The sequence below is a fragment of the Myxocyprinus asiaticus genome, chromosome 25 (assembly GCF_019703515.2).
Source record: "Myxocyprinus asiaticus isolate MX2 ecotype Aquarium Trade chromosome 25, UBuf_Myxa_2, whole genome shotgun sequence".
Classification (NCBI taxonomy): Eukaryota; Metazoa; Chordata; class Actinopteri; order Cypriniformes; family Catostomidae; genus Myxocyprinus; species Myxocyprinus asiaticus.
Genome location: NC_059368.1, coordinates 13,811,953 through 13,837,160, shown reverse-complemented (window position 1 = coordinate 13,837,160; position 25,208 = coordinate 13,811,953). Strand labels below are relative to the sequence as shown.

Below are 25,208 nucleotides of genomic sequence, written 5' to 3'. Positions count from 1 at the left end.
GACATAATACAAATAAAAGTTTGGCAAAAAAATGCAATAACATGTTGAAAAGTTTTATTTTCACTTGTTAAAAGGTTTAAGAATTTATTGATTAGACACCATTTTGATGATGAAATTAATTTAAACTTTAAAAAATGCTCTGGAAAGTTCTGGAAAATAATAATAATTATTCAACTGTAATTAATAAAATAATTATTTAATAATTAAAAATAGCTAAACTGGTGTTTAGTTATTTATCACATTATCATATTATCATATTTTTGCTGTGGTATAGAAATTGGTATCGAGAACCGTGAAATATCACTGTCGGTACCGACTACTGAAAGTTTGATACCGTGACAACACTATGCCCATGTGTACAATTCTGAAAGAGGTGCTTGCTGTGTGCCTATTATCTTATTTGCCTGATTTGTAATCCTTGAAAGCCTGTTCTTACATTTAACTGAAAGGGCATTAAACTAGGATGAAATATTGAAGGTGAGCACAGCTTCAACAAGTGATTTGTACACAACTGTTAAAATGTCTTTGCAGATATTTAAACTCTGCAGCCTTCGAAGAAGGCCTAAGTTTTGTTGAGCCTTTTTTAAAAACAGTCTCTGCATGCTTGGCAAAGGTGAGGTGGGGATCGATCTCTGTACCAAGGTATTTACAAGAGTCCACCTGCTCAAAACCTCTCCCTTAAGCTTGATTGGTTTAAAAAGTGGGTGATCATTATCAGCATCACAGCACAGTTCTTTTGTTTTGCTGATATTTATCTCCAAGGAGCTTTCCTCAGTTCAGGCTGTGAGTATATGTAAAAAGTTAACATAATTGTCCTATGTCTGACTATCCTTCACACACCCCACCAGTGCCATATCGTCTGCATGATTTAGGAGTGCCAGATTGTTGCTGTTGCAGGTTATTTCGTTGGTGTAAATGGAAAAGAGGATTGGAGATAAAACAGCCCTGTGGGAGTCCAGAATTTAATACCACATTCTCTGATGTAAACCATTTACCAGTACATGTTGTGGTTGATCATGTAAAAAACTTTTAATCCATAAAATCAGGGTTTGATGCACTTGTATGTCCTCCATACTCATTAAAAGCTTGTTTGTGTTCACTGTGTTAAAAACAGAGGAAAAATCCATGAATAAAATCCTAATGTAGGAGTGTGGCATATCCAGGTGCTTTGTAGCTTTGTCCAGTGGGGTAAGGCTTGCACCCTCAACACCGCGCCTTGCCCTGTATGCAAACTGTAGTGGATCGAGCTTGCCCTCCACTGCCTGGGAGAGCTGCTGGCTGACTACTCTCTCCATACACTTGTAAATCACAGATGTCAGTGCCACAGGTCTGTAGTCTTTTGGCTCCTTGGCATGTGACTTTTTAGGGAGGGGAATGATGGTGGTTTACAGGCCTTAGGGACAAAGCTGGAGTTGAGGAGTAGCTGAAAATTTGTGCCAGCACACCCTTCAGCTGAACTGCACATTCCTTCAGTACCTTGCCTTGTATTCCATCAGGCCCCGGAGCCTTGCGGGGCTTGACATGGGACAAAACATTTGCCAGAGTTCCTTCTTCAACTTTGATGAGAGGAAAAGCAAGAGGGTTCAGAGGGGTCCAGTGGTCTTCTAAGTCTGTATTATTAAAATGTGCATAAAATGTGTTCAATTCAGTGGCAAAACTGGAAGGATCAGAGCACTGAATTCTAAGTGACTTCTGGTTTTTTTCCATCATTGTATTTAAGCCTTGCCATGCCATCCGTGCATTTCCTGTGGTAAACCTTTCCTCCACTTTCCGCTTCCAGTTTGGCCACCTTAATTTTACCTTTTAGAAATGCAATTTTTTTATTTATATATATATTTTTTCAGATTGAGACAGTGTTTGAGTTCTTTTGTAACCCAGGGCTTATTGTTTGGGTACAGTCTCACTTGTCTTACAGGGATGACATTAGTCACACAGAAATCAAAATAACCAGAGATGGATGCAGTGAGCAAGCTCATGTCATCTTTGCAACTATGAAAGTATATGTCCCAATCTGTAGCTTCAAAACAGCCTTTTAAAGTTTCTGTAGATTTAGAATCCCATACCTGAATGTTTCTTATTTGTACTTTTTCGTTTTCAGCTTTTGTCTGTATTGGGGTAAAAGTAAAACATCATTATGGTCAGATCGACCAAGTGGTGGGCATACCTTGGAGATGTAGGCGCATGGTATGTTTCCAAAACATAAATCCAATGTCTTATCCAGCCAGAATTTACATTTGAGGTATGATATGATTGTGTGTCATTTATGTTGTAGAGCAAAATGGGAACTCATGGATCGAAAATGCTAATTTTCTTCCAGATTTTAGAACTACAAATTTAACTGCTCCGTACCAAAGAAGTACTGAGCAAAAGGTCTATCAGTAAGTCAGTCAGCTTTGAGAGTGAATAGAGAATGTGTGTGTATGTACCTCATTACGGCACACAGAAGCTTCCTGTCTTTGGCCTCCTCATGTCAGAACTGTCTCCCTCATACAGTGACAGAAAGACAGTGTCCAGACGTCAATGTGTCTTTGTACAAACCTGTCAAAACTCCCATTTTCCTCCCACAACGGAAAACCTCAGACCTCCAGAACTCAAGGTTTCCTCGCTGACAGACAGAGCAGCACAATCACCTTGCGATAAGGCACTGACAGCAAGCACTGGGGAAATCACATACACAACAGTATAGCATTTATGTAATCAAGTTTCACTACCTATAGCTGTAAAAATGTGTTGGTAGGGCTAAATCCAGATTGGAATTAATATAGCACATTATAATGCACATATATTGCAAGAACAATGCACTTTTGGTAGAGGTAAACCAAAATGTACTTAAATCAAACATTGAAATGTATTCAAATTACAGTAATATACATAGATGTAGACTTGACTGCATCTAAAATTATTAACATGGCAGAGTTTGACTAGATTTACAGAATTTGACATCAACAACACCAAATGTATGGGAAGCGTTTTCTACTTCCTTTTAAAGTTGATAAGCATTATTTATTTTGCTATTATAAATATGCATATGTGTATGGTCATATGCATTTTATTATGTGCATTTAGCATTGTTTTTCTCTGCTGTCTATGACCCTATCAGACAAGACCTGCAACCCATTTTTGGATTGTGACCCAGCACCAGACCCACAGCAAACGCTGTGCCAAATGTTCTATCTTTGTCAAAGCCTTTAATTCTCATTTAGAATTAGACATGCTTATACACTTCGAAGTTCATGTGTTCACTATAAGGTTTATTTCTCATTTATTTTTGCACACATGCAGTTTTTCCTTCGTAGTGAAATCAGCCATGTTTGATGCCACCATTAATTCATTGATTCCTATTATTTTCCTAAATATTTTGTACATAGACGGAAACACATTGTAGTATTTTTTTTAAGATTCAATTTTGAATCACAGGAATAGATAGTGGCACTCAAATCAGCGATGCTTAGTCTTCCTTTAGATCTATCTTTATTCCTTCTTTGTAATATGACTGGTGGATAGTGAATTCACGTATAAAGTGTTTGTCTTGTTGATACGTGTGTGTTGGTTGTGGGTCGAGGAGGCTGTCTCCAGTATGAGAGAGTGATACCAGTCCAGAATTCCAAAGTGACAGCTGGTACAGGATACATCCCAAAAATAACCCTGCTCAGTTCAGAGGTCCATTAAAACACACTTCACAAAGATAGAGTTTAGAGCCATACTGCCCTCATATGGTTAAACACAATCACAAATAAACACATAGTGTGCATGTTTACATGTAAGCAGATCTCAAAGCATATTTTTGCTAGCTGAATTTGGCTTATATTATACCATGCCATAAATTAAACTTTAATTAATTAGATTGACTGAGGTGGAATGTTGTAAGCAGTAGATGTACTGTTTGTGCACAAACAACAAAACCAGTACACAAAATGGACCAGCTGTGATTTATAATGCAGAGCCATGTAAAACAAATTCCATCTATTTAACCTATCACAGTAATTTATATCATTTTATTACTTGAGTTTTAAGAATTTCTACAGATTCATTTCTTAATAAGTAATTAAATCAAAGTATTTGAAAAACTGCTCTTAACTTCCTGCATTTTTTTTATTTTACTTAAACATTTAATGCAGCAGTTAAACTTAAGTTTTCAAATGTAAAGAATGTTGGTTAAGTTTTTTTTTTTTTTTAAACAAAGTCTGTTCAAAACTCATATAAGATTAAATTATTGTTGAAATTAATTGAACAGAGGTGAGTTCTCTCTGCAGAGACCATTTTGTTGTGCGTGGTGTGCTTCATCTCATTTTTAGGTAGCTACACATCATGAACTCAACAGATGGTGTTTATAAGACATGTACCACACAGCAAAAAAAAAAAAAAAAAGGTTTGCGAGACACTTGAGCATCAGGTTAAAACAGTTCAGATCCAGTTGAATCTAGTTGGATCATCTACTCTTGATGAGCATTCTGTGATTTTGAGCATGTAAGCCCCCCTTCTCTCTGTCATTAATTATTTATATCAGCTAACATATCACTTGTGCCTGTGATCCTAACAGTTAATTCCTACTGGTGGATGTTGAAGTAAAAAAAAGACATCCCATCTCACTCTGACACCCCCTCCTTTCACCACACCACGCATGGGTGTAGACCCCTCTAGGAGGAGGACCCTCAGTGTGTCACTTACAGTTCATTCAATTCATGTTGATGTTTTAGTCCTAGTGTTAGAAAACCTCTAAATCTTAGTTTGCTTATTTTAGACACCTTTAAGTTGCATTTGTTGTGAGTGTGTGATTAACTGGAAGCAGCATGGCACAGGAATGAGGGGACTGAGAACCCCGAGGTGAAGCAAGCGGACATGTTTAACGGCTACCGTACTATTTCACAGCACCTCAATGACCTGAAGAAAGAAAACTTCAGCCTCAAGCTTCGCATCTACTTCCTGGAGGAGCGCTTCCAGCAGAAATTTGAGGACAGCAGCAGTGAGGATGTCCACCGCAGGGTGAGTGTCAATGGGGTAATGTTGTTTGAGAGGTGTTGGGTAAAACTGCTACTGAGTAAAGCTGTTAACGTAACATTGAAGCCTGGTAAAAAGTAAGCAAACCAATTTTTAACCATTATTAGCCAGTTTCCAGCCAGAAAAAAATATGTAATATATATTATAATCATAACATGTTTATCAGATATCAAGCAAGACATTGTTATACATTTTTATTATGTTGTTGTAAATTTCCTCTGTTTTGGTACAGTTCCTCTCAAGGGTGTGTTTAAGTGACAATATGCTCTCCCACAAGTATATTCTAATGCAAAAGCATTTGTTTTGCTGGCTTGGCAAATGTTAGGGCCTAAATTAGCCCATAGATAGAGAAGCAGAAGCATAATAAATGAGTTGGATGGTGAACAACTGCTGCCTGGATATATGGTACCGAAGGCTCTACTTAAATAAGCAACATTAATATGGATCTCCTGCACCTGTCTGAAACTGACCATTGGCAGTAGGAAAACTGGATTATGGGTGATTGACTGGCTGGCTCTGGTTGGGTCTGGTTACCATGGGGAAGGCATGGTGACACTCTTTAGCAGCTGCTGTCCATGTACTATACCAATATGGAACACAAGAAAAGTAGAGAGTCCATCACTATGCATCACCATATTTAAAGGGATAGTTCACCTAAAAATGAAAATTCTCACATCATTTACTCACCATCATGCCATCCCAGATGTGTATGACTTTCTTCCTTCTGCTGAACACAAACGAAGATTTGTAGAAGAATATCTCAGCTCTGTAGGCCCACACAATACAAGTGAATGGTGGCCAGAACTTTGAAGCTCCAAAAAGGACATAATGGCAGCAAAGGTAATCCATATGACTCCAGTGGTTTAATCCATGTCTTCAGAAGTGACATGATAGGTGTGGTTGAGAAACAGATCAATATTTAAGTCCTTTTTTACTGTAAATTCTCCTCCCTGCTCAGTAGGTGGTGATATGCACGAAGAATGTGAATCACCAAAAACAAAAGAAGAAGAGTGTGAAAGTGAAGATTTGTAGTAAAAAAAGACTAGAATAATAATCTGTTTCTCACCCACACCTATCATATTGCTTCAAAAGACATGGATTTAACCACTGGAGTCGTGTTGATTACTTTTATGCTGCATGTATATGCTTTTTGGACCTTCAAAGTTCTGACCACCATTCACTTGCATTGAAAGGACCTACAAAGCTGAGATATTATTCTAAAAATCCTTGTTTGTGTTCTGCAGAAACAAAAGTCTTCTGGGATGCCATGTAAATGATGAGAGAATTTTCATTTTTCGGTAAACTATCCCTTTAACCATATAGTGACTTTTTATCTATGCAAACAGATCAGTTCATATATGAAGGCCCATTATCCCTAAAGAGCATAGTTGTGGTTTATTAATGCAACATAAGTGTTATTTTACAGTGCGACATATTCTGCAAAAAATTTATTATGATAAATCATAATGGTTATGGATGGACATGCATCTTGGACTTACAATAACATTGCTTAACTATTCTAGTACAAATAATACTCACAGCTGAAGTGTGTGTGTGTGTGTGTGTGTGTGTGTGTGTGTGTGCCCAAAGCCCAAAGAGACAGATAAGAGGGTGTTAGTGCCAAGGAAAGGATATTTCTGTCTGACCTTCTCAAGTTTACCTGCAATGATAAAACAAATATTAGTTCCACTGACCCAGATAGGCAGGAACTGATACATGAGAGCTGTTCCTGAGTCCACTCATTTATCAAACACAATTTTACTGTTGCAAAAGTCTCTTACGGTAATAAAAGAATGTGTGTATAATATCATTTTAAATAAATACACAAGTTACAGTTAAACCAAGTCTCTGGTGTTGAATGTTTAAAAAAAGTCTCTGGCCCTGTGCAAGAGTAGCTGGTTTGGATACATGTCAGAGAGACAGCATGGAGAGTGAAATGGCAGGTGGTCTTGTCTGCAGTTCTATTTTAGGGTTTCCTCACACTCATGAGACTGCAGCTGCACGTGCAAAGAGCTCACGCTGAGCTGCGCAGACTCAGCAAAGAAGATCAATGAAATATTTAAAACATTCCTTTAACATTTTTTTTATTAGCATATTAATTGTTGGTGAATTGTGTTCAGAACAAAAAGAGTACATCTGAGTAATGTAATGTTGGAGCCAAACTACTGGTTGCAGGAACTTCTGATGAAATGCCTAACAGAGGTTATTATGATTGAACTTTAATTACTTGAGCCGTGCCGATGGAAGTTCAGGTGACTGACTTACATTAAAACCATTTTCTCAAATGCACATGTCAGGTTTGTCAGATATCTAATGTGTTAGTAATGCAAACAGCAAAGAACTTCATTTTTCACACAACTATCATGAATTTGCAATCTTTAAAAGGGTTCAAATGAGAAAACCCAGAACAAACAAATGAGGAAGAAGATGAAAAAGTGGAAGAACAAGATGAAGAAGAGGTGTAGACTGAGAAGATGTAGAGTGGGTAGAGTAAGAAGAAATAGGAGGAAGATGTGATGAGGAAAGGGGAAGGTTTTCTCATCTCTTTCAGGGGTGATTTGATAAGTTGTGATAGAGTTTCTTCTTCAATTTTCTTCTTTTCTGAATCCATTTGTAGATTTCTTCTCCAAGCAAAGAGGCTTGCAGAGATATTATGACAAGTGCATGCTAGGCATAGATTCAACTTTCTTGGAAAAGAAAGCTCTTTCCTTGGAAACATAGCTTCAGAAGAGAGGCTTGATGAATATGTAAATTTAGAGAAATTTAAGAAAAAACACGGAAGGGGCCTGGGAAGCTCAGCGAGCATTGACGCAGATTACCACCCCTGGAGTAGCGAGTTTGAATCCAGAGCATGCTGAGTGATTCCAGCCAGGTCTCCTAAGCAACCAAATTGGCCCGGTTGCTAGGGAGGGTAGAGTCACATGGGGTAACCTCCACGTGGTCGCTATAATGTGCTTCTCGCGCTCGGTGGGGCACGTGGCGAGTTGTGTGTGGATGCCGCGGAGAATAGCGTGGGCCTCCACATGCGCTACATCTCCGCGGTAACGCGCTTAACAAGCCACGTGATAAAATGCACGGATTGACGGTCTCAGACGTGGAGGCAACTGAGATTCATCCTCCGCCAACCGGACTGAGGCAAGTCACTACGCCACCACAAGGACTTAGAGTGCATTGGGAATTGGGCATTCCAAATTGGGGAGAATAAAAGAAAAGAAAAAACACAGAAAATGTATTTATTGTGGATACATATTCTTATTTCAGTAGTATAGTTGTGTATAGCTGAATATGTTTTGAATTTAACAGAGGACATATTTAGTTTTGATGTAAGTATTTACTTTTAATAAATGCATTACCAGAAAAGAAGACAGTGCTTCATTGTGCTGTGAAATTGAAATGTTCGGCAAAATTAAGAGTCTTCACATGTTGGCTGTGTGAATTGTTTTGAGAGCCTTGACTATGGTTTGGAGAAATGGATAAAATATATTAAGAAAAACTGTAAACTAGCTTAATCAGCATTATCAGAAAGACTGGTCAGCCAGCTTCACTAGCACCAAACCAGCACTAACCAAGCAGACCAGCATTGAATTGCATGCAAGCTAAGCTGGTCTTTTTAGCATAATAAGACATTATTAAGGATTTTTAATAAGCTGTTTTCCTCATGTAGGTAATTTCAGGTTTTACTATCCTTGAGGGGACATTTGTTTCTCCCAACTCTTCATGCATTTTGAAAATCACATTTTCATCCACATGTTTAAAGAAACAAAAGCACACCAAAACATATTTGTTCTCCAGATCTTGCAATATAATGCCAGTTTAGATGGAAGAAAACAGTAAAATGTGATTCAATTACTTTTACATAACTGTTTTTTAGAACATTGAGCTGAAAGTTGAAGTGGAGAGTTTGAAACAAGAACTCCAGGAAAAACAGGAGCAGCTTGACACGGCCCTGTAAGTATCAAGCACCACAAATCTATTCCCTCTTTATAAACTATATTCTGTCTACTCTTTACTGTTGACACATTCTTCATGTCTGTTGCAATAAGAGTTGTACAGCTATACAGCTATAAGAACAAAACATACAATAATAATACTTAGTCGTTATGTCCTGATGGGATATAGAGCATTGACTGTGGAGCCAAATCTCCTTTTCAGTCTAGTGATACTTGCTCTTGTTCACCTCTCAGACACTCAGAATGCTGGCCCAATGGCCTCTACTATCTGCATAACTGCTTCTCATAGGCAACAGGCATGTCACAGTAATCTATATGACCTGTCAAATGCAAAAGACCAGACCATTGGGCAGCTGGTGAAGTTGCTATGATGCCCTTTGAAATGAGCACCTGTTTTGTTTTTAGTTTTTTGCTGAACGAGGGAGTGTACATTCTTAGTTGCACACACAACTGGCTATAAAACACCAGAAAAATGTTATTATCTCTACACACTCAATGTCCCACTCAACTACAGGTTTGAGTTCCTTGCTTGATGACTGAAGCTTTGCCTTTTCTTATCCGGTTGGGTGCAAGTGTGTCAGGAATGTGTTTAAATTTACTGTAGGATTCATTTGACTTGGATTAGAAATGGATCACCTATAAATGAGACTCCCATCGCTTATGCTATTATTCAGGTGACATCATTATTCTGTTAAAGCCCTGGTTGCTATTTGTCATTTCCATCACAAAGCTCTGATGATGTGTCTGCTGGTTAACTGAATCTTAGCAGCCAAGCAAAATTCCCCTCACAATTTCTCTTCTCTGCTTTCCTATAAGCCTCAGAAATAATTCTCTAGGGACAAAAACTGAACAGAATCCAATGATATTACCTCTTGAACTAAATTACATCTGTGGGCTGTGATTACTAACACTAACTGGGACAATAGTTCTTGGATGTCCTGGCAAGGTACAGTCCAAAACCCAGAGGTGCTGTTTGCTCTGGATCAAACACTTACAGCAGGGTCAGAGCCACAGCAATCGTCACTTTTAAAAACAGCTCTGTGGCAATGGAGCATAGGGTCTGGAGAAGCCTTTAGGAGGCCCTCAGGAGGGCCACTCTTCAGTTCTACAGCATTTAGTTGAGTGCAAGGCTCTCACAGATGCTCAAGAATACTTAAAGTGTCAGAGCAACACCCCTCGCACACACAAAGAACTATGAAACACATCCCATAACGTAGGAGAGCATAGATTTTTACATCTTCTTTTTCTTTAATACATGAAAGCTCTTCTGGGAATTGAAAAATGAAATGAAACTCTTTTTACAGAGTCTGGAAAGTATGAATATGCTCAGGAACAACACATGAAATAAATCTAGCAGTATAGCAGTAATTTCTCATTTGATTTTTCCCCCAAAGGATACTAATAAATCTCAGTCAACTATGGTTGCTCTGCTTGATAATATCTACCCAAAAACATGATTTCTTCTTCCTCTCGAGGGCTTCTTATCATTATTTAAGTTTTGCATAAAGTGTTATGTTTATTTTGGTATAAACTTTGACTGTAAACTATACTTAGACAGTATAAGCTATATAAGCTATTTAAACCAATCAATTAATCATTCAGAATAATCATTGTCCTACCTAGAACAATCAGAAATTAAGGTATTTTCTGGAGTCTAAATCATTGACTTTGAGGAGAGCTGACATGACCCTCACTAAATTTAAGGTTGTGAATTATATGCTTGTGAAAACCTATAGAGGTTTTGTGTATTTCAAAGGTCTGCAGGTATCTATTATCGATTGTTTTACCCTCTGTGCTCATCCAAGGAAGAATTCAGCCTGAGCCATGTACCTAGAGAGCTTAAAAAAGTCAGGTGTAAGGTAACAGGGAAGCTCATGGAAGGGATGTTCATTCCGAATTGTTCACTAAACCAATTTTGTTTTTAATCTGTCCCTTCACAGAAGCACAGCAGAGAGTCTAACCAGTCAGAATGATGTGGTGCAACATCAATGTGAGGAAAGACAGCAGAAGGTCAAACACATGCAAGAGATCCTGGAGACCAAGATCCAGCTTTTGCAGGAGGTGCACTCTTAAGTTTTTAAAATGGAGTGCAACAGTGCCCGTCCACTTTTAAAGCCGTCTTGGTTCTGGAAGTATTTTTTCCATTCATTTTTCCATATGGATTTCATAGAATACTTCACAAAAAAGTTCTAAGCCATGAACCAAACAATCAGCTATGAGGTAAATCACAACATTACACACTTTGATTTGAAGCAAAAAATTATTTGAAAATTAAAGGTGCAAGACTGCGTTCTTAGCTTCTTTCATGAGGAAATGAACTACAATCCCATAAAGCATTGCGAATGATGTAATCAAATTAATAAAGTGACAGAAAAATATAAAACTATTGACAAAGTATTAAGATAAAATATTCAAATATGAACAAATATATATAGTAAGTAGTTTGAGAGCGTAGGGAGACTGACTCAATGACGTCATTCTGCCCATGAAATTGTGCAGTTGCTGCTGAGCTCATTTGCCAAACTTTGTTGGCCGCGATTCTCTGATTGGTGGATCTTTCTCTGCTGGATCATGGGTAATGTAGTTCTTCGCCAGAAATTGCACTATTAAACACTATTTTTCAAAAAGGAAGTTTAAATATCACAGATTGTTGATTTCAACAGAAGCATGAACCATAGGTTAACACCCTCGTAAGCACAGGTCAGTCTTTAAAGGTTTATAATTTATTGTTAAAAATCAATTTGCCTTTAGAGAAAATGAATGGGATTTTTACTTCCGGAACCAGACTGTTGCATTTTATAAATTGACTACCTGATCCATGATTTTATTATTCAAATGGCAATGAGAATTGTTCCTGTAGCTCAACTGGTAGAGCATGACACTAGCAACACCAATATCATGGGTTTGATTCCCAGGGAACACATAAACTGATTAAAATTTTTTTAAAAAAAACATGGATCTTGTATGCAATGTAAATCACTTTGGATAAAAGTGTCTGCTAAATGCATAAATGTCAATTTAAGATCTTATATTGTGATTTTTTTATTTTTTTTCACTAAAACAAAGATTTATTTATTACATTCTATTACTCAGGAGGCTGAGCTGGCAAGGAGTGAAGCAGAAAAAATGGCTTCCCTGGCTTACTCAGAGTCCCAGCGCTGTTTGGCTCTAGAGAGGATGATGGAGATGCAGGACGGAGATGAGAGCTTGTCCGCCAAGGCACAGCAAGAAGTTCTGGCTAAGAAAGACAGGTAAGCAGTTAAATCAGAAAGGCATTCACATATCTAATTACAACATGCTAATGCTTTGAGCAAGGTTTCTGAGTTATGTTGACCATAATAATCAATAATCACCTTCCCTCTCTCATTCTTTCTACCAGGCTGATAGAAGAACTGAATGAATGCTTATGCAGGAGAGAGCAAGAGGCAGCTGGTTTAAGTGCAGATAGGGACGTCCTTAATGCAAAAGTAACTCAGCTGGAAGAACAAGTGCAGAGCCTGAACTTTTCCCTCCAACAGAATGAAAAGCATGTACAGGTAGCTATACAAGACTTTCAACTGCCACTGTATACTACAATACCTACAATACACCACTGCACATACATCTGTACAATTGGTAACCTACCTAAATCTATGTCCACCCTGCAGCAGCATTATGTGTCAAACCAAAGTGCTTTTAAGGCATACAGCACACAAACTAGAACTCACATACATACACATGCATTTTATATATTGTACTAAGAATAGATATGATAGTGTCTATTCAGAAGTAATAGCGCCAGTCATTACTTGGGACATTATTTATGACCTAGATCAAGGATGTAATCAAATGTTTAGAACTGGGGAGGACCAAATGTACAAGTTTAAGAATTTGCCATTTAAAATAGCCTGTTTATTAACCACCAATCTGAATATTGGGGGAAACGTGTCCCTCTCTATATCTGTGATGGTTACGGCCCTGACGTAGATCATCAGTCATTTAGACTGATCATTGTACTAATCATTCAGATTTAGGGTTGTTAGGGCAATCAGAAATATAGATACTTTCTTAGATCATAAAGTGTAAATCATAGACTTCAAAATAAAATAATTAAAGAGTTTGGTTGTAACATTCATGATGCCATGCTTTTTATTTTATAAACATTCAAAACTATTGGTGGTGTCTGTTTAATAGCCCTCACATGTTGGTAGGGACCTTGCCCTCATGACCCTCACTAAATCAATGCCTCTGATTTATGAGCTGGTGAAGATCAAAATGAGTAGTATCTAGGATTGTGTTATAGGTGCAGATGAGATCTGGCTCTACTGTAACTTAGGCTGTTTGGCCAAAGGCCAGCAGCTAACTAGGTCACTTTGGCCTTCAGGCTTTATTCAACCCCCAAATGAGAAAATGGGTTCAGATATCTGACTGTATTTATAAACACACACACACACACACACACATACGTACCATTGTAAATAGGTCAGTGCCACCATGGCACATGCAGAGTGATTCACTGTTTTCCCCAGATTAGTATATTTACAGTGTTGTAATTATTCACATAAATGGATAGATTTATGTAACCTTAACTTAGATAGATATGCAAACTGAGACATATGAAATTCAGTTACAGCCATCTGCGTAGATATGCCTGTTAAACACTGTATAAACAAAAAAAAAAAAACAAAAAAAAAAACAGTCAAATTTAGCCAAACATGCAAACTGACACACAAATAAATAGAAAAAATATGCAGGTTTATATTAGTTTTCAGATTGTGTGACACAGCTTAACTTTTAAAGCAGTGGGCTGAACAATTTTCTCCCTGTATTTTTTAGACCCTAAGAGAAGAACTGGCATATGGAAAAAGCAGCACAGAGCAGGATATGCAAGTATGTAATTACAAACTAGTAATATATATTTTTCTTCTCATATTGTTTTTATCTCAAATTAATCCTTTATCAAAGTATTTGCATATAATTTATAAAGTATTATTGTTTTTATAAATTATATTATTATCATAAATTATTTATCACATGTTCTTAACGTGCTAAAACTTTATTATATTACTATAAAGAGTGTGTTAGTGAATCAGCAATATTGTTTGTTCTGTTGTGCCCAAGTAGCCAATATCACCAGTGCGCTGATAGAGTCATCTAGTGGCAGTATACAGTCATAGCAAGCCATGACACAGATTGCAATTACTACACACAAGCACACATTTACAACAACTAAAATTTAAAGAGTTAGTTATTTAAAGAACTTTGCATAAAAATGCCAACACATAATCCAAAACATTTCTTTGGTTTTATTACTCAAAAAATATTTTAAAGATTTATGCATTTCAATTTCATAAAATTCCATCAAATTGAATTGAGTAATTTTTAATAAAATCAAATAATGATAATTAAAAAAAACTTCAAAGTTTTACATTTTACATCACACTGGTAATGTAAACAGCATAACAATGAAAACCCATTAAGTTAAAGGGATAGTTCACCTCAAAATTAAAATGATCTTATCATTTACTCACCCTCATGCCATCCCAGATGTGTATGACTTTCTTTCCTTTGCAGAACACAAACAAAGATTTTTAGAAGAAATCTCAGCTCTGTAGGTCCAAACAATGCAAGTGAATGGTGGTCTGAACTTTGATGCTCCAAAAAGCACATAAAGGAAACATAAAAGTAATCCATAAGACACCAGTTGTTTGGTGTGGGTGAGAAACAGATAATTATTTAAGTCCTTTTTTTTACTATAAATCTTAACTTGTACTTTCACTTTCTTGATATTCTGAAAGTGAAAGTAAAAGTGGAGATTTATAGTAAAAAAAGGACTTAAATACTTAAATATTGTTCTGTTTCTCATCCACACTATCATAATGCTTCTGAAGATATGGATTTAACCACTGAATTCTTATGGATTATTTTTATACTGCCTTTATGTGATATTTGGGGCTTCAAAGGTCTGGTCATTATTCACTTGCATTGTAAGGGCCAACAGAGATGAGACATTCTTCTAAAAATCTTAGTTTGTGTTCTGTACAAGAAACTCATACACATCTGGCATGGCATGAGGGTGAGTAAATTATTAAATAATTTTCATTTTTGGGTGAACTATCCCTTTAACTTTACTGTAGCTCTCGACAACCCCTTGCCATCTCTGTCACTGTTTGACATAAACAATGAGATAATGCTGCATTTGCCTGATTAGGATAAATAGGTTTTTGATTAAGGGTGGTTTGTGTTGCGGTGCTGTTATGGTGTTCTGTCTCCTTTGTCTACATTCTAAAGACATTCCTATGACAAACAGGGACACTAAACAGACCACCAGAATGTGCAGATATCCCCAGAAAACATTTTACATCATTCAGGGTTTTTTTTCTATCATCAATTGCGTCAGTTAAAATAAATAATAGATTATGCTAGCACTTTATAATGAGGTTACATTTGTTATCATTAGTAATGAATTCGGTATCGTGAACTAATATATATATATATATATATATAGATAGATAGATAGATAGATAGTATTTATTAATATTTATTAATGTTAGTTAATAAAAAATAGAATTGTTCATTGTTAGTTCATAGTGCATTAACTAATGCTAACATATACACCTTTTCATTTTAAAAATGTGTTTGAATATGTCGAAACCAAGATTATTAAATGCTATAAAAGTGTTGTTCATTGTTAGTTCATTTTAACTAATGTTGTTAACAAGTGTTAAAAGGAATAGATCCTTATTTTAAAGTGTTACTGAGATTATTCTGTCTCAATATAAGTCTATCCACAAGGATGCTGTGTGGTTGACGACTACAAATGTGGCTATTTTAAACTTTGCAAAACAGTCAAGTGACAAACATGACTGCTGTCACTGTGTAGTGTCATTTACAATCATTGAACCACTGCAATATATGGACACTTGTTAATGTGTTATAATGGATATAAATAAATAAATAAATAAATACAATGACATTTGAAAACCAAAATCACTTCATATGACAGACATGTTTCTCTCTCTGTGATAAAAATGGAAGTCTAATGTAGTGTCAGTTTGGCTTGGCTTGTTGCCCTGTTTTCGACCGAGACCATTGTTATACATCGAGGGGTGTTTGGAAAATTAAATAAAAAACATATACATGCAATGTACAATAAATCAAGGATTTGAATGGTAGATGTTCCTAATTTATTTACGTATTCACACGTTACCAGCCGTTTCGTCGTTACTGAATTGTTAAAATGAGTGTAGAAACATCTGATATATATGGTAGAAACACAGATCTTCGACGCCCCTCTTTGTCCTGAAAGTGGTATGCGCCATTTTCTTCCTTACCTCGCTCTTGCCACATCGTTGCTCCGTACGGCTGTTCATTTGAAACCCGGCTAGACAAAAATCATTGATAAACCTGTAATGATAGAATATGACATTATTTTCTTGTATAAAGCGTTGAGTGCGGGTTACGTTGGTTATTTTAAAATGACACTCTGTTTTTGAGCTGGAGTCGGGCAGTGGGTTTTAAATGATGTCACAGCGGTCCTGTCATGTCGGCGTCTTCAGAGAAGAGCGAATGAAACATAATCTGGAGCACGAGTGAAGGACAAAACACGCGTCCTTATTTCCATGGAGGAGAGAACATTTAGTCATCGATCTATTTGAATGGGTGGAGACACCGAGATTTACTTCCAGCAACGTGATCTATAGAAAAACTACTTGAAGGACGAGAATAAGGCCAATTGAACAACTTTTAAGTGCAATATTGACTGGAATGAATCAAAGCTCATCTATGATAAACAAACTGATTTGAAATTGAATAATAAAAAAATTTTCTATCCAAAAACTTTTTTCTTCCCAAACATCATCCTTGGCCCTAAACAAGGATAGAAATGTGAGAACTTCAAATGGCATGACATTATTTTCACTCTCTGGGCTTCTAACGTCAGCATAGCCTACCCCTGATATCTTGGCACAAACTACTGTAGATATTATTCAATTGAAGATAAATGATGTTGGACTCGAAGATGAAGGACGTGTGTCGTATCTGTGCAAGGGAGCTGTGTGGTAACCAACGGCGATGGATCTTCCACCCAACTGCCAAGCTGAGTCTGCAGGTGCTACTGTCCTATGCCTTGGGCAAGGAGATGATCCGAGATGGTCGGGGAGAGTTTGCCTGCAGCAAGTGTGCCTTCATGCTGGACCGCATGTACCGCTTCGACACTGTGATCGCCAGGGTAGAGGCGCTTTCCGTTGAACGGATGCAGAAGCTCCTGTTGGAGAAAGATAGGCTCAGACAGTGCATCGGTGGACTCTACCGTAAAAACAATGCTGATGACTTTGGGGTCGTCACGGGAGTGGACTGCAATGCCGCAGACTCTCCAGGAGTGGACTTTTCTGGCTTGGCTGAGGCTAAATACAGCGCTCTACTGCAGGAAGACCTGACGTACTCAGTATATGAATCCTGGGCTGAGCAAAGCACTCCAGAGCAGGTTCAATACCCTGTTCACCACCACCACCATCAGTGCCATGCAGCAGCAGATACCAGTTCTGGCTCCCGTCCCAGGAAGTGCAGAGTTTGTGCTGCGTTGCGAGTGACAGATTCAGATTATGAAGCGGTATGCAAGGTTCCCAGAAAAGTGGGCCGGAGCACCTCCTGTGGTCCTTCTACACGGTACTCCAGTAGTGTTCAGGGCAGTGCAGAGGAGTCCGTCCCATCTGCTCAACCCCTAGAATCTGAGCCTGCTGAGAACAACCAGACTCGACATCCAAGTGATGCAGAGCACACCAGTGTGAGTCCCGCCTCATCTGTGGAGTCATTGGACACTGCTGTAGATGTGACCCTAGAGTCTTGCCCAAAAGTCAATCCTAACATCACACACACAGAGGCAGATGAGGAACCAACTTCTACCAGGAGACCTGAGTCCCTCTCTGGCAGCACCTCCAGACAAGGCTCTGTGTGTGGACTAGAGTTGGCCCTTAGTCTACTTAGAAACTTTGAATATCGCCCCATCCAGAGCCCCCGAGGTAGTCGGATTCCGGTGCCCATCAAACCTAACACTACACCCATAGAAGGTCCTTATAATCTGTTACAAGTGCCTTCCACAGGGACGGAGTGTCCCATCCTTCCCCACTTTCAACAGGATCTGCAACATGAGTTGGCAGAAATGGAGGACCTGTGGCTGGATGATTACGTGCAGTGCAGGCCATTGGGCATTCAAAAGGTACACAGAGAAGATTTCTGCAAAGCCTTCATCCCTTGGACATGTGTGCCGCATCTGAAGCGTGGAAGGAATGAAATGTGATCAGAATAAAGAAATAATGAGTGCATATGGTTGTTTAAACAAAATTTGAACTTTTACATTTCTGTCAGTTTGTTCATAATATACTAAGATGGTGGTTCTCAACCAGGGGCAGTGGCCCACTAGGGGTCTCAGCAAACTTCCAAGGGGGCCACGAGATGACTTTTTAATGATTTAAATGAACAAAATCTATCTGAAATGCTGAAAATGGCTAAAACAGCTAAAATCACAATGTAGACCAATGCTATTCAACTTCATTGACAAGTGGACCAAATAAAAAAAATCTTCGGGGCACGCGGGCCAAGACAGAATATTTTGTTAACGAAAACCTTCTTTTTTTTACAGATATCATTATGGAGTAGGCTTATAAAAATTGTTTTCTATATAAATAAAACATCTGTGTTTATAGCTTTAATTTTTGTTATCATGAGAAATATTTCCAAATAGCATGAATTTATGAAGAAAAATAAAATAAACTAGAAGGTGCTTTCAAATTGGTCCATAACAGAGAGAGTACATCAGACTGATACGAAAAAATGTATTGTTTGATAACAGTGAAGTTTGTTATAGATGCAATGATTTAAACTTTTGACTTTTTAATCAAATTTCTTGACCAATTTAATGAATCAAACTTTTCTGTTTCTCCGAACTCACGCTTGTCAGTCATCCATGATTTTAGTTCTTTAATATTCCCATTTAGTCAAAATGACGGCTAATGATTATTTGTAGTACAACCTCTGAAAGTGTCTATAAAACGCAGCGCTCCTGTAAAATGCAAAAACATTGAGACTTGGCACAACGTCTGTCTAGTGCAAGTTTACATAGGAAAACAATCGAAAAATAGTGCAAACAGACATAATGGGCATTTGGTGTGAACAGGCCCTAAGACAACTGACAGCCTCAGGCTGGCCACTGAAAATTTCAAACGGGCTAGATTTGGCCTGCGGGCTGCCAGTTGAAAAAGCCTGAAACAGGCTTATAACATATACATTGACAGTTCTTGAAATCATACAAATCCAAATTAATTGTGGTTAAGCATTTTATTCCATTGACACTCTTAGTTTCTGGGGGATGGTGGCCTTCAGAAATGGTCTGGGACATTTGGGGGCCTTGAAGTGAAAAAGGTTGATACCACTGTATGAAGAGATACAAAAGAGGAATAAATGGGGAGAAAATTAAAGAAGCTAGATAAAGAAGTCTCTTAAGTCTCATCAGTTTTCCTCCCAGAGCTCTTCAGCCTTTCATCACTTTTCATTACTAGGATACCCATCATCATCTTAGCAACTCTTTCATAGCAACCGTTGTTGTGAGCAACAGTAATTCTTGCTACAGACCAATTCCATAAGGATCCTTATTCCCTTGCTTCCCTTGCTGCCTAATGAATACTTACTGTATGTAACACAAATATAGAGTGTTATTTGTTTTTCAGACCACTTGTTGGCAGTATAATAGCAATTCTTATGTTCAATCTGACCAATCAAAAGGTGAACCCTTATTGTGTGAGCAACAGACAGGATTAGTAATCTGATTTTTTGTGGTCACAGTCAGCAGCATTGTACTATGCACAACCTTGTAATCACTTTATGTTAATATAGACAGGGCTGGATTAGAAACATTATACTCTGTCTGATGTAACTGCTGCTATTGTGATATATGCATTTTTGTTACTAAACTCAGTTAAGTCTCTATTGACAGTATAATGGCTGCACTGAAAACAAAAGGCACAAAGATTGCTGAATAATGGGGACACATCAGAGAGAAGTGATACTGAGTGAAAATGAAAAACAAGGAAATGAACAACACACCACCAGGGAAAAATATGACTTCCTGAGGAAGTTGTAGAGCGAGGCTATGGTTATAACTGTTTGATCAGCACTGTGTGGGTCCTCTTGCATTATGTACTCATGCTCATGTTGTTCCAAACCTGAATTACTTTCTTTAAAAGGAACACACAAGGAGCAGAATCTCAGCCTCAGTCACCATTTACTTTCATTGTATGTAAAGATAACATTCTGTCAAACATCTAATTTTTTTCCAACAAATAAAGAAAGTCATAGGTTTGGAACAGCATGATGGTGAATAAATGATGACAGGACTTTAACTTTTAAGAGATCTACACATTCTTAAAATGCTTGTATATTGATCTCTTTGTGTTTCAGAGTTTGATCCAGGAGCAGCAGTCTCAGCTGGTGCAGTATGAGAATGCAGCAGGTCAATGTGTGAGCGAGCTGCAGAAGGCCCAACAGCAGGTCCAGTCTCTACAGGCCAAGATAAGAGAGAGCGAAGCCAACAATAAGGTACTGCCAGACTACTTTCATTAACCTCCATTGTGCAAGATGAATCACTGGGTTTGTGTTTTATCAGGGTCCTAGGATCTATTAATTTATTCTAATGTTATCCTTGTGCACTCTTGTTTGCTTTTTGTGTTGCCATGGTGTTTTCATGTCTCAGGAGGCACTGATCATTTATTGGTCTGTGTGTGTCTGTGTGCACAGAAGCTACAGCAGAGGCTCGGGGAAATGGAAAGTGAACTACGTTCAGTCAGAGAAGCAGCATGTGGTCAAGAGAGAACAATACAGACCTTGAGTGACTCACTCAACACTAAAGACTGTGAGGTACGTCCGCCCCTAAAGCTAAAATTGGTGAGGGGAAAATAGGCATTCCTCACAGATTTGAGAGACAATGCTTGGCATTTGGATTGTAAAAACATGTATGGGAAAAGGAAGATAACTATATACCTTATAGCTATCGTTGAAAAAATGGTCATTCTTCAACTAAAGATCACTCTAAGTACTTTGCGCTATGGATGTCAATTTTAAGACATTTTCATAAACAATCATCGTGGAAATTAACAATCAATTAATCGAATAATCGTTAACATTAATATTGCAAAACGCTCTAAAAATCACAAAATTAAAATTTGGTCAACATTTACTCACACTCATGTAATTCCAAATCTGGATTACTTTCTTTCTTCAGTATAACACAAAAAGTTTACCATAAGTAGTCCATAAAACTCAGAAGAATATTGCAAGTCTTATGAAGCCATGCGAAAACTTTGTGGAAGGAACCCACTTATATTTAAGTCACTATTCGCTGAAAATCTTGCCCTTTGCCTAAGCTCTCAAATCTCATCAGAATTTCCATTTTTGGGTGAACTTTTCTTGAAAGCTTTTTTTTCTCCCCTTTTCTCCCCAATTTTGGAATGTCCAATTCCCAATGCGCTCTAAGTCCTCGTGGTGGCGTAGTGATCCGCCTCAATCCGGGTGGCAGAGGACGAATCTCAGTTGCCTCTGCGTCTGAGACCGTCAATCCACGCATCTTATCACGTGGCTTGTTGGGCACGTTACCGCGGAGACGTGGCGTGTGTGGAGGCCCATGCTATTCTCTGCAGCATCCACACGCAACTCACCACGCGCCCCACCGAGAGCGAGAACCACACATTATAGCGACTACAAGGATGTAGTCCCATGTGACTCTACCCTCCCTAGCAACCGGGCCAATTTTGTTGCTTAGGTGACCTGGCTGGAGTCATTCAGCATGCCCTGGATTCGAACTCACGACTCCAGGGGTGGTAGTCAGCGTCAATACTCACTGAGCTACCCAGGCCCTCTCTTGAAAACTTAATTGTAGGGATGCACCGATGTGTCGGCCACTGATATTTATTGGCCAAATTTTGACCAAATTAAAACCATCGGCATATCAGTCATGTGCATGAAAACACTGATATGAAAAAGCAGATGGTTTTTTATAATTAAATATGTATATTTATAGTGTTGTATGAAGTTTATAATCAATGTTTCTGTGTAATATGAAGAAACACCTACCAAAATAAATTAAATCTGACAAAGCATGTCAAATATGCAAAATATTCATTTGTAATGTTCTATCATAATGTGTAAAATGTGAGGTCTGTTGTTTAGAATTGCAAAAACACAAGTGCAAAAATGTTTTAGAAGTTCAACATACCTTCAACCTTTTTCCCCCATCAATTTGTCATATTATAATTTTTTATTTTTTTTAATCTTGTGTTTATCTTTCATAGTGGCTCTCCTAAAATTTGGGCCTGTCATGTGTTCAAGAGATTCAGTCCATTTTCATTGGAAATTATTTATTGTTAGGACAATAACAATAAGCTTAATTTTGTAAAGCAGAGATTGAAATGTTAATGAGAATCATGTTCATTGTTCATGTTAGATCACTGATCTCCATCGGCTCATTGAGGAACAGAAGGAGCTTTTGCAATCTCTGAAGCAACAGAACAACCATTACCAGCTTCAGCAGCAGCAGGTGGAAAATCACGAATGCTGATGAACATCACACTCTTTCACAGTGTCATTTTAGTTTCAGATTGGTTCAGTTGAAAGTAATATGTTTTGCTAGTTTTAGTCTTATTTTTTATTGAAATCTCATTGCTTTGTTTACAGTTTTTTTTTTATAGTCACTAAAGAATTGTTCAGATAAACCCTTTTAATTAATTTTGTCTGGTTCTCTCTCCTGCTGGCCTTACCGTTTTTCTTCTTGCTTTTGGTGCAGATGTCTGGAGTGGCTCCTAGTCGTTTGCAGACCGATCTGTTGGACCTCCATGGGTCTCTGTTTACAGCCCAGCTAGAGATACAAGGCCTTCAAAGAGCACGGCAACAGGGCCAGAGACGAGAAGATGACCTGGCCCGCTCGAACCAGCGTCTCCAAGCTGATCTGCAGGGAGCCCTGCAGCACTGGCAGGAGGCAGCAAGACACAACCAGGATCTGCTGGCTGCTCTGCAGAAGGCTCGCATTGAGTTGCAGCAAATGGAGGAAAAATATACAGGTGAAGGGAGAAGGAGAGAGAAAGAGGTCGAAGAACGAGAGAGGACCATCCGAGAGCTGAAGACCTCACTAGAGAACAAAGAGCACCTGATACAAGTAAAACACAGAGACACTTAAGAAGACACTGATTATATCAGATTATGCTGGTGCAGTAATTTACAGATTTACAGTAAGGATATTAATCTCTGAAGTACTCTTTCCTCTTTGATCAGGACTACAGTGAACTGGTGGATGGCCAGAGGGAGCCAACCGGGAATAGAGACAGTCTCATCCACAAGCTAAAACAACGCATTCAGGAAAGAAATAGAGCACTAGAGGTAATAAACACAGACACATAGAAATGTTTCCTGGGCTATCCAAGGGGAACATGCCATAGACTTGTTTTTTAAACTTATTTGCTGTAATCATAAATTGCTTTTCCAATTTTCCAATCCCGATTGTCTTCAAAGGGAGGTTTTGTCTGTTTTAGATAATTTTTTGGGGGAACAAATTTGTCACAAGTATGTACACACACACACACACACACACACACACACACACACACACACACACACACAACGCATTTATAAAATATACAGAACTGTTTAATGATAGATTGTTCTCTCTCTTTCTCAGAGAGCGATAGATGAGAAGTTTGTGTGCATGGAACAGAAAGAAGACGAGGTGCTTAAACTGCAGCTGGTGCTGAGAGAAAAAGAGAGAGACTTGGAGAAACTCTGCAGTGTGTTGTCCAATAACAAGGAAACCATCACGGTAATGATGTCACTTATATGCTTAAAATACATACGCTTAGAGACTTATGCTAAAATTATTATTTTAAAATATTATTGTGAATAGCAAAGCTATGATTCTTTGGATGACATATTTTTGCGTGTGTATTTTCAGAGTCTGGAGTTGCTTCTGCGTGGTAAAGGTTTAGAGCTGGAGCAGGTACGTGAGGCCTGGTGCAGTGCTCAGTTTGTTCAGCGTGAAAGAGAGGAGTCACACACACGTAGTCTGCGAGAAAGAGACACTGTGATCAGCCAGCTGCAGGCGTTACTCCGTACACACACCAAAGAGGCTGAGGTAAACACAGATTTCTTGTATGTTGTGTATTGATTTCTTATAATATTGTTGCCCCAAAAACACTTAAAGGGATAGTTCACCCAGAAATGAAAATTCTCTTATTGTTTACTCACCCTCATGATATCTCAGGTGCGTATGACTTTCTTTCTTCACCAGAACACATTTGAAGAAAAATAGAAAAATATCTAAGCTCAGTAGGTCCTTAAAATGCAAGTGAATGGAGATTTATCTTTTGAAGCTCCAAATATCACAGACAGTCAGCATAAATGTCATCGATTTGACTCCAGTGGTTAAATGAGTGTCTTCTAAAGCAATACGATCACTTTTGGTGTGAAAAAATATAAATATTTAAGTACTTTTTAACTATAATCAAATGCTTCCGGCAAGCTTCATCAAGAGGGTGGAGTCCAAGCGGTCTCTCGTGTGACGTATTCACGTTGCCATGATACAGACGTAATCTCACGTTTTTCCACTCGGTTGGGACATCCAGGTTAAGCACACAAATGCACCATTTAGGGTTCCAACGGATCCTTAAGTCTTAAATTCAGTTTTCCAAAATTTAAGGTCATAAAAAGTCTTAAATATATTAAATGATACAACAAAAGTCTTATTTTTTATTTAAAGAGGTCTTAAATTTGGGGGCAGAAAGATAGGAATCGTGATATTAAATAAATGTGCTGCATCCTTCAGAGTGAAAACGTGGCACTGTTGTATTTTCTTCAAGCATGCGGGGGCTTGTGAGTGTTTCCTGCTGTTGCAGAGCAGTTCACAATCATTAGGACATATGGGGAATTTATGACAAGCTAATACTAATGATCAACTGTTGATGATGATGTAGTGTTGATGAAATATGACAATGTTTACTTTTAATTGTTTATATTGTAATACGTTGTAGATTATTGTGGGAGTGCACATTTTATATCCCTTATTTCAGTGGTTCTCAAAGTATAGGACGTATTGCAAGGGGGGCGCGGAAGACTGACCCGCCCTAAAATCACGTTCACTTTCACACATTCAACAACAATAGCGAAAATACACATAAGAACCGATGTGCACAATTTCTTTTCCTCTGCCTTTTCTCCTGACTTGTTTAAACTTTCGCCTGGCACCAC

At 38.1% G+C, this 25,208-nt stretch overlaps 1 protein-coding gene across 5 annotated transcripts in view; it reads left to right on the top strand.

The window, feature by feature from the left end:
• Positions 1-25,208, top strand: part of LOC127415955 (myomegalin-like) — a 101,963-nt gene that overhangs the window by 46,449 nt on the left and 30,306 nt on the right. For 3 of the 5 annotated variants that reach the window (XM_051655008.1, XM_051655009.1, XM_051655007.1), the window contains 13 exons: positions 4,870-4,983; positions 8,870-8,946; positions 10,889-11,009; positions 12,042-12,199; positions 12,328-12,484; positions 13,764-13,817; positions 20,382-20,519; positions 20,718-20,837; positions 22,420-22,512; positions 22,759-23,127; positions 23,244-23,348; positions 23,647-23,784; positions 23,917-24,096. In XM_051655008.1, the coding sequence (XP_051510968.1) occupies positions 4,870-4,983; positions 8,870-8,946; positions 10,889-11,009; positions 12,042-12,199; positions 12,328-12,484; positions 13,764-13,817; positions 20,382-20,519; positions 20,718-20,837; positions 22,420-22,512; positions 22,759-23,127; positions 23,244-23,348; positions 23,647-23,784; positions 23,917-24,096 (1,824 nt within the window). Of the gene's footprint in view, positions 1-4,869; positions 4,984-8,869; positions 8,947-10,888; positions 11,010-12,041; positions 12,200-12,327; positions 12,485-13,763; positions 13,818-16,251; positions 18,145-20,381; positions 20,520-20,717; positions 20,838-22,419; positions 22,513-22,758; positions 23,128-23,243; positions 23,349-23,646; positions 23,785-23,916; positions 24,097-25,208 lie in introns of those variants that run through there. The other 2 variants (XM_051655006.1, XM_051655005.1) reach the window with 1 other exon arrangement.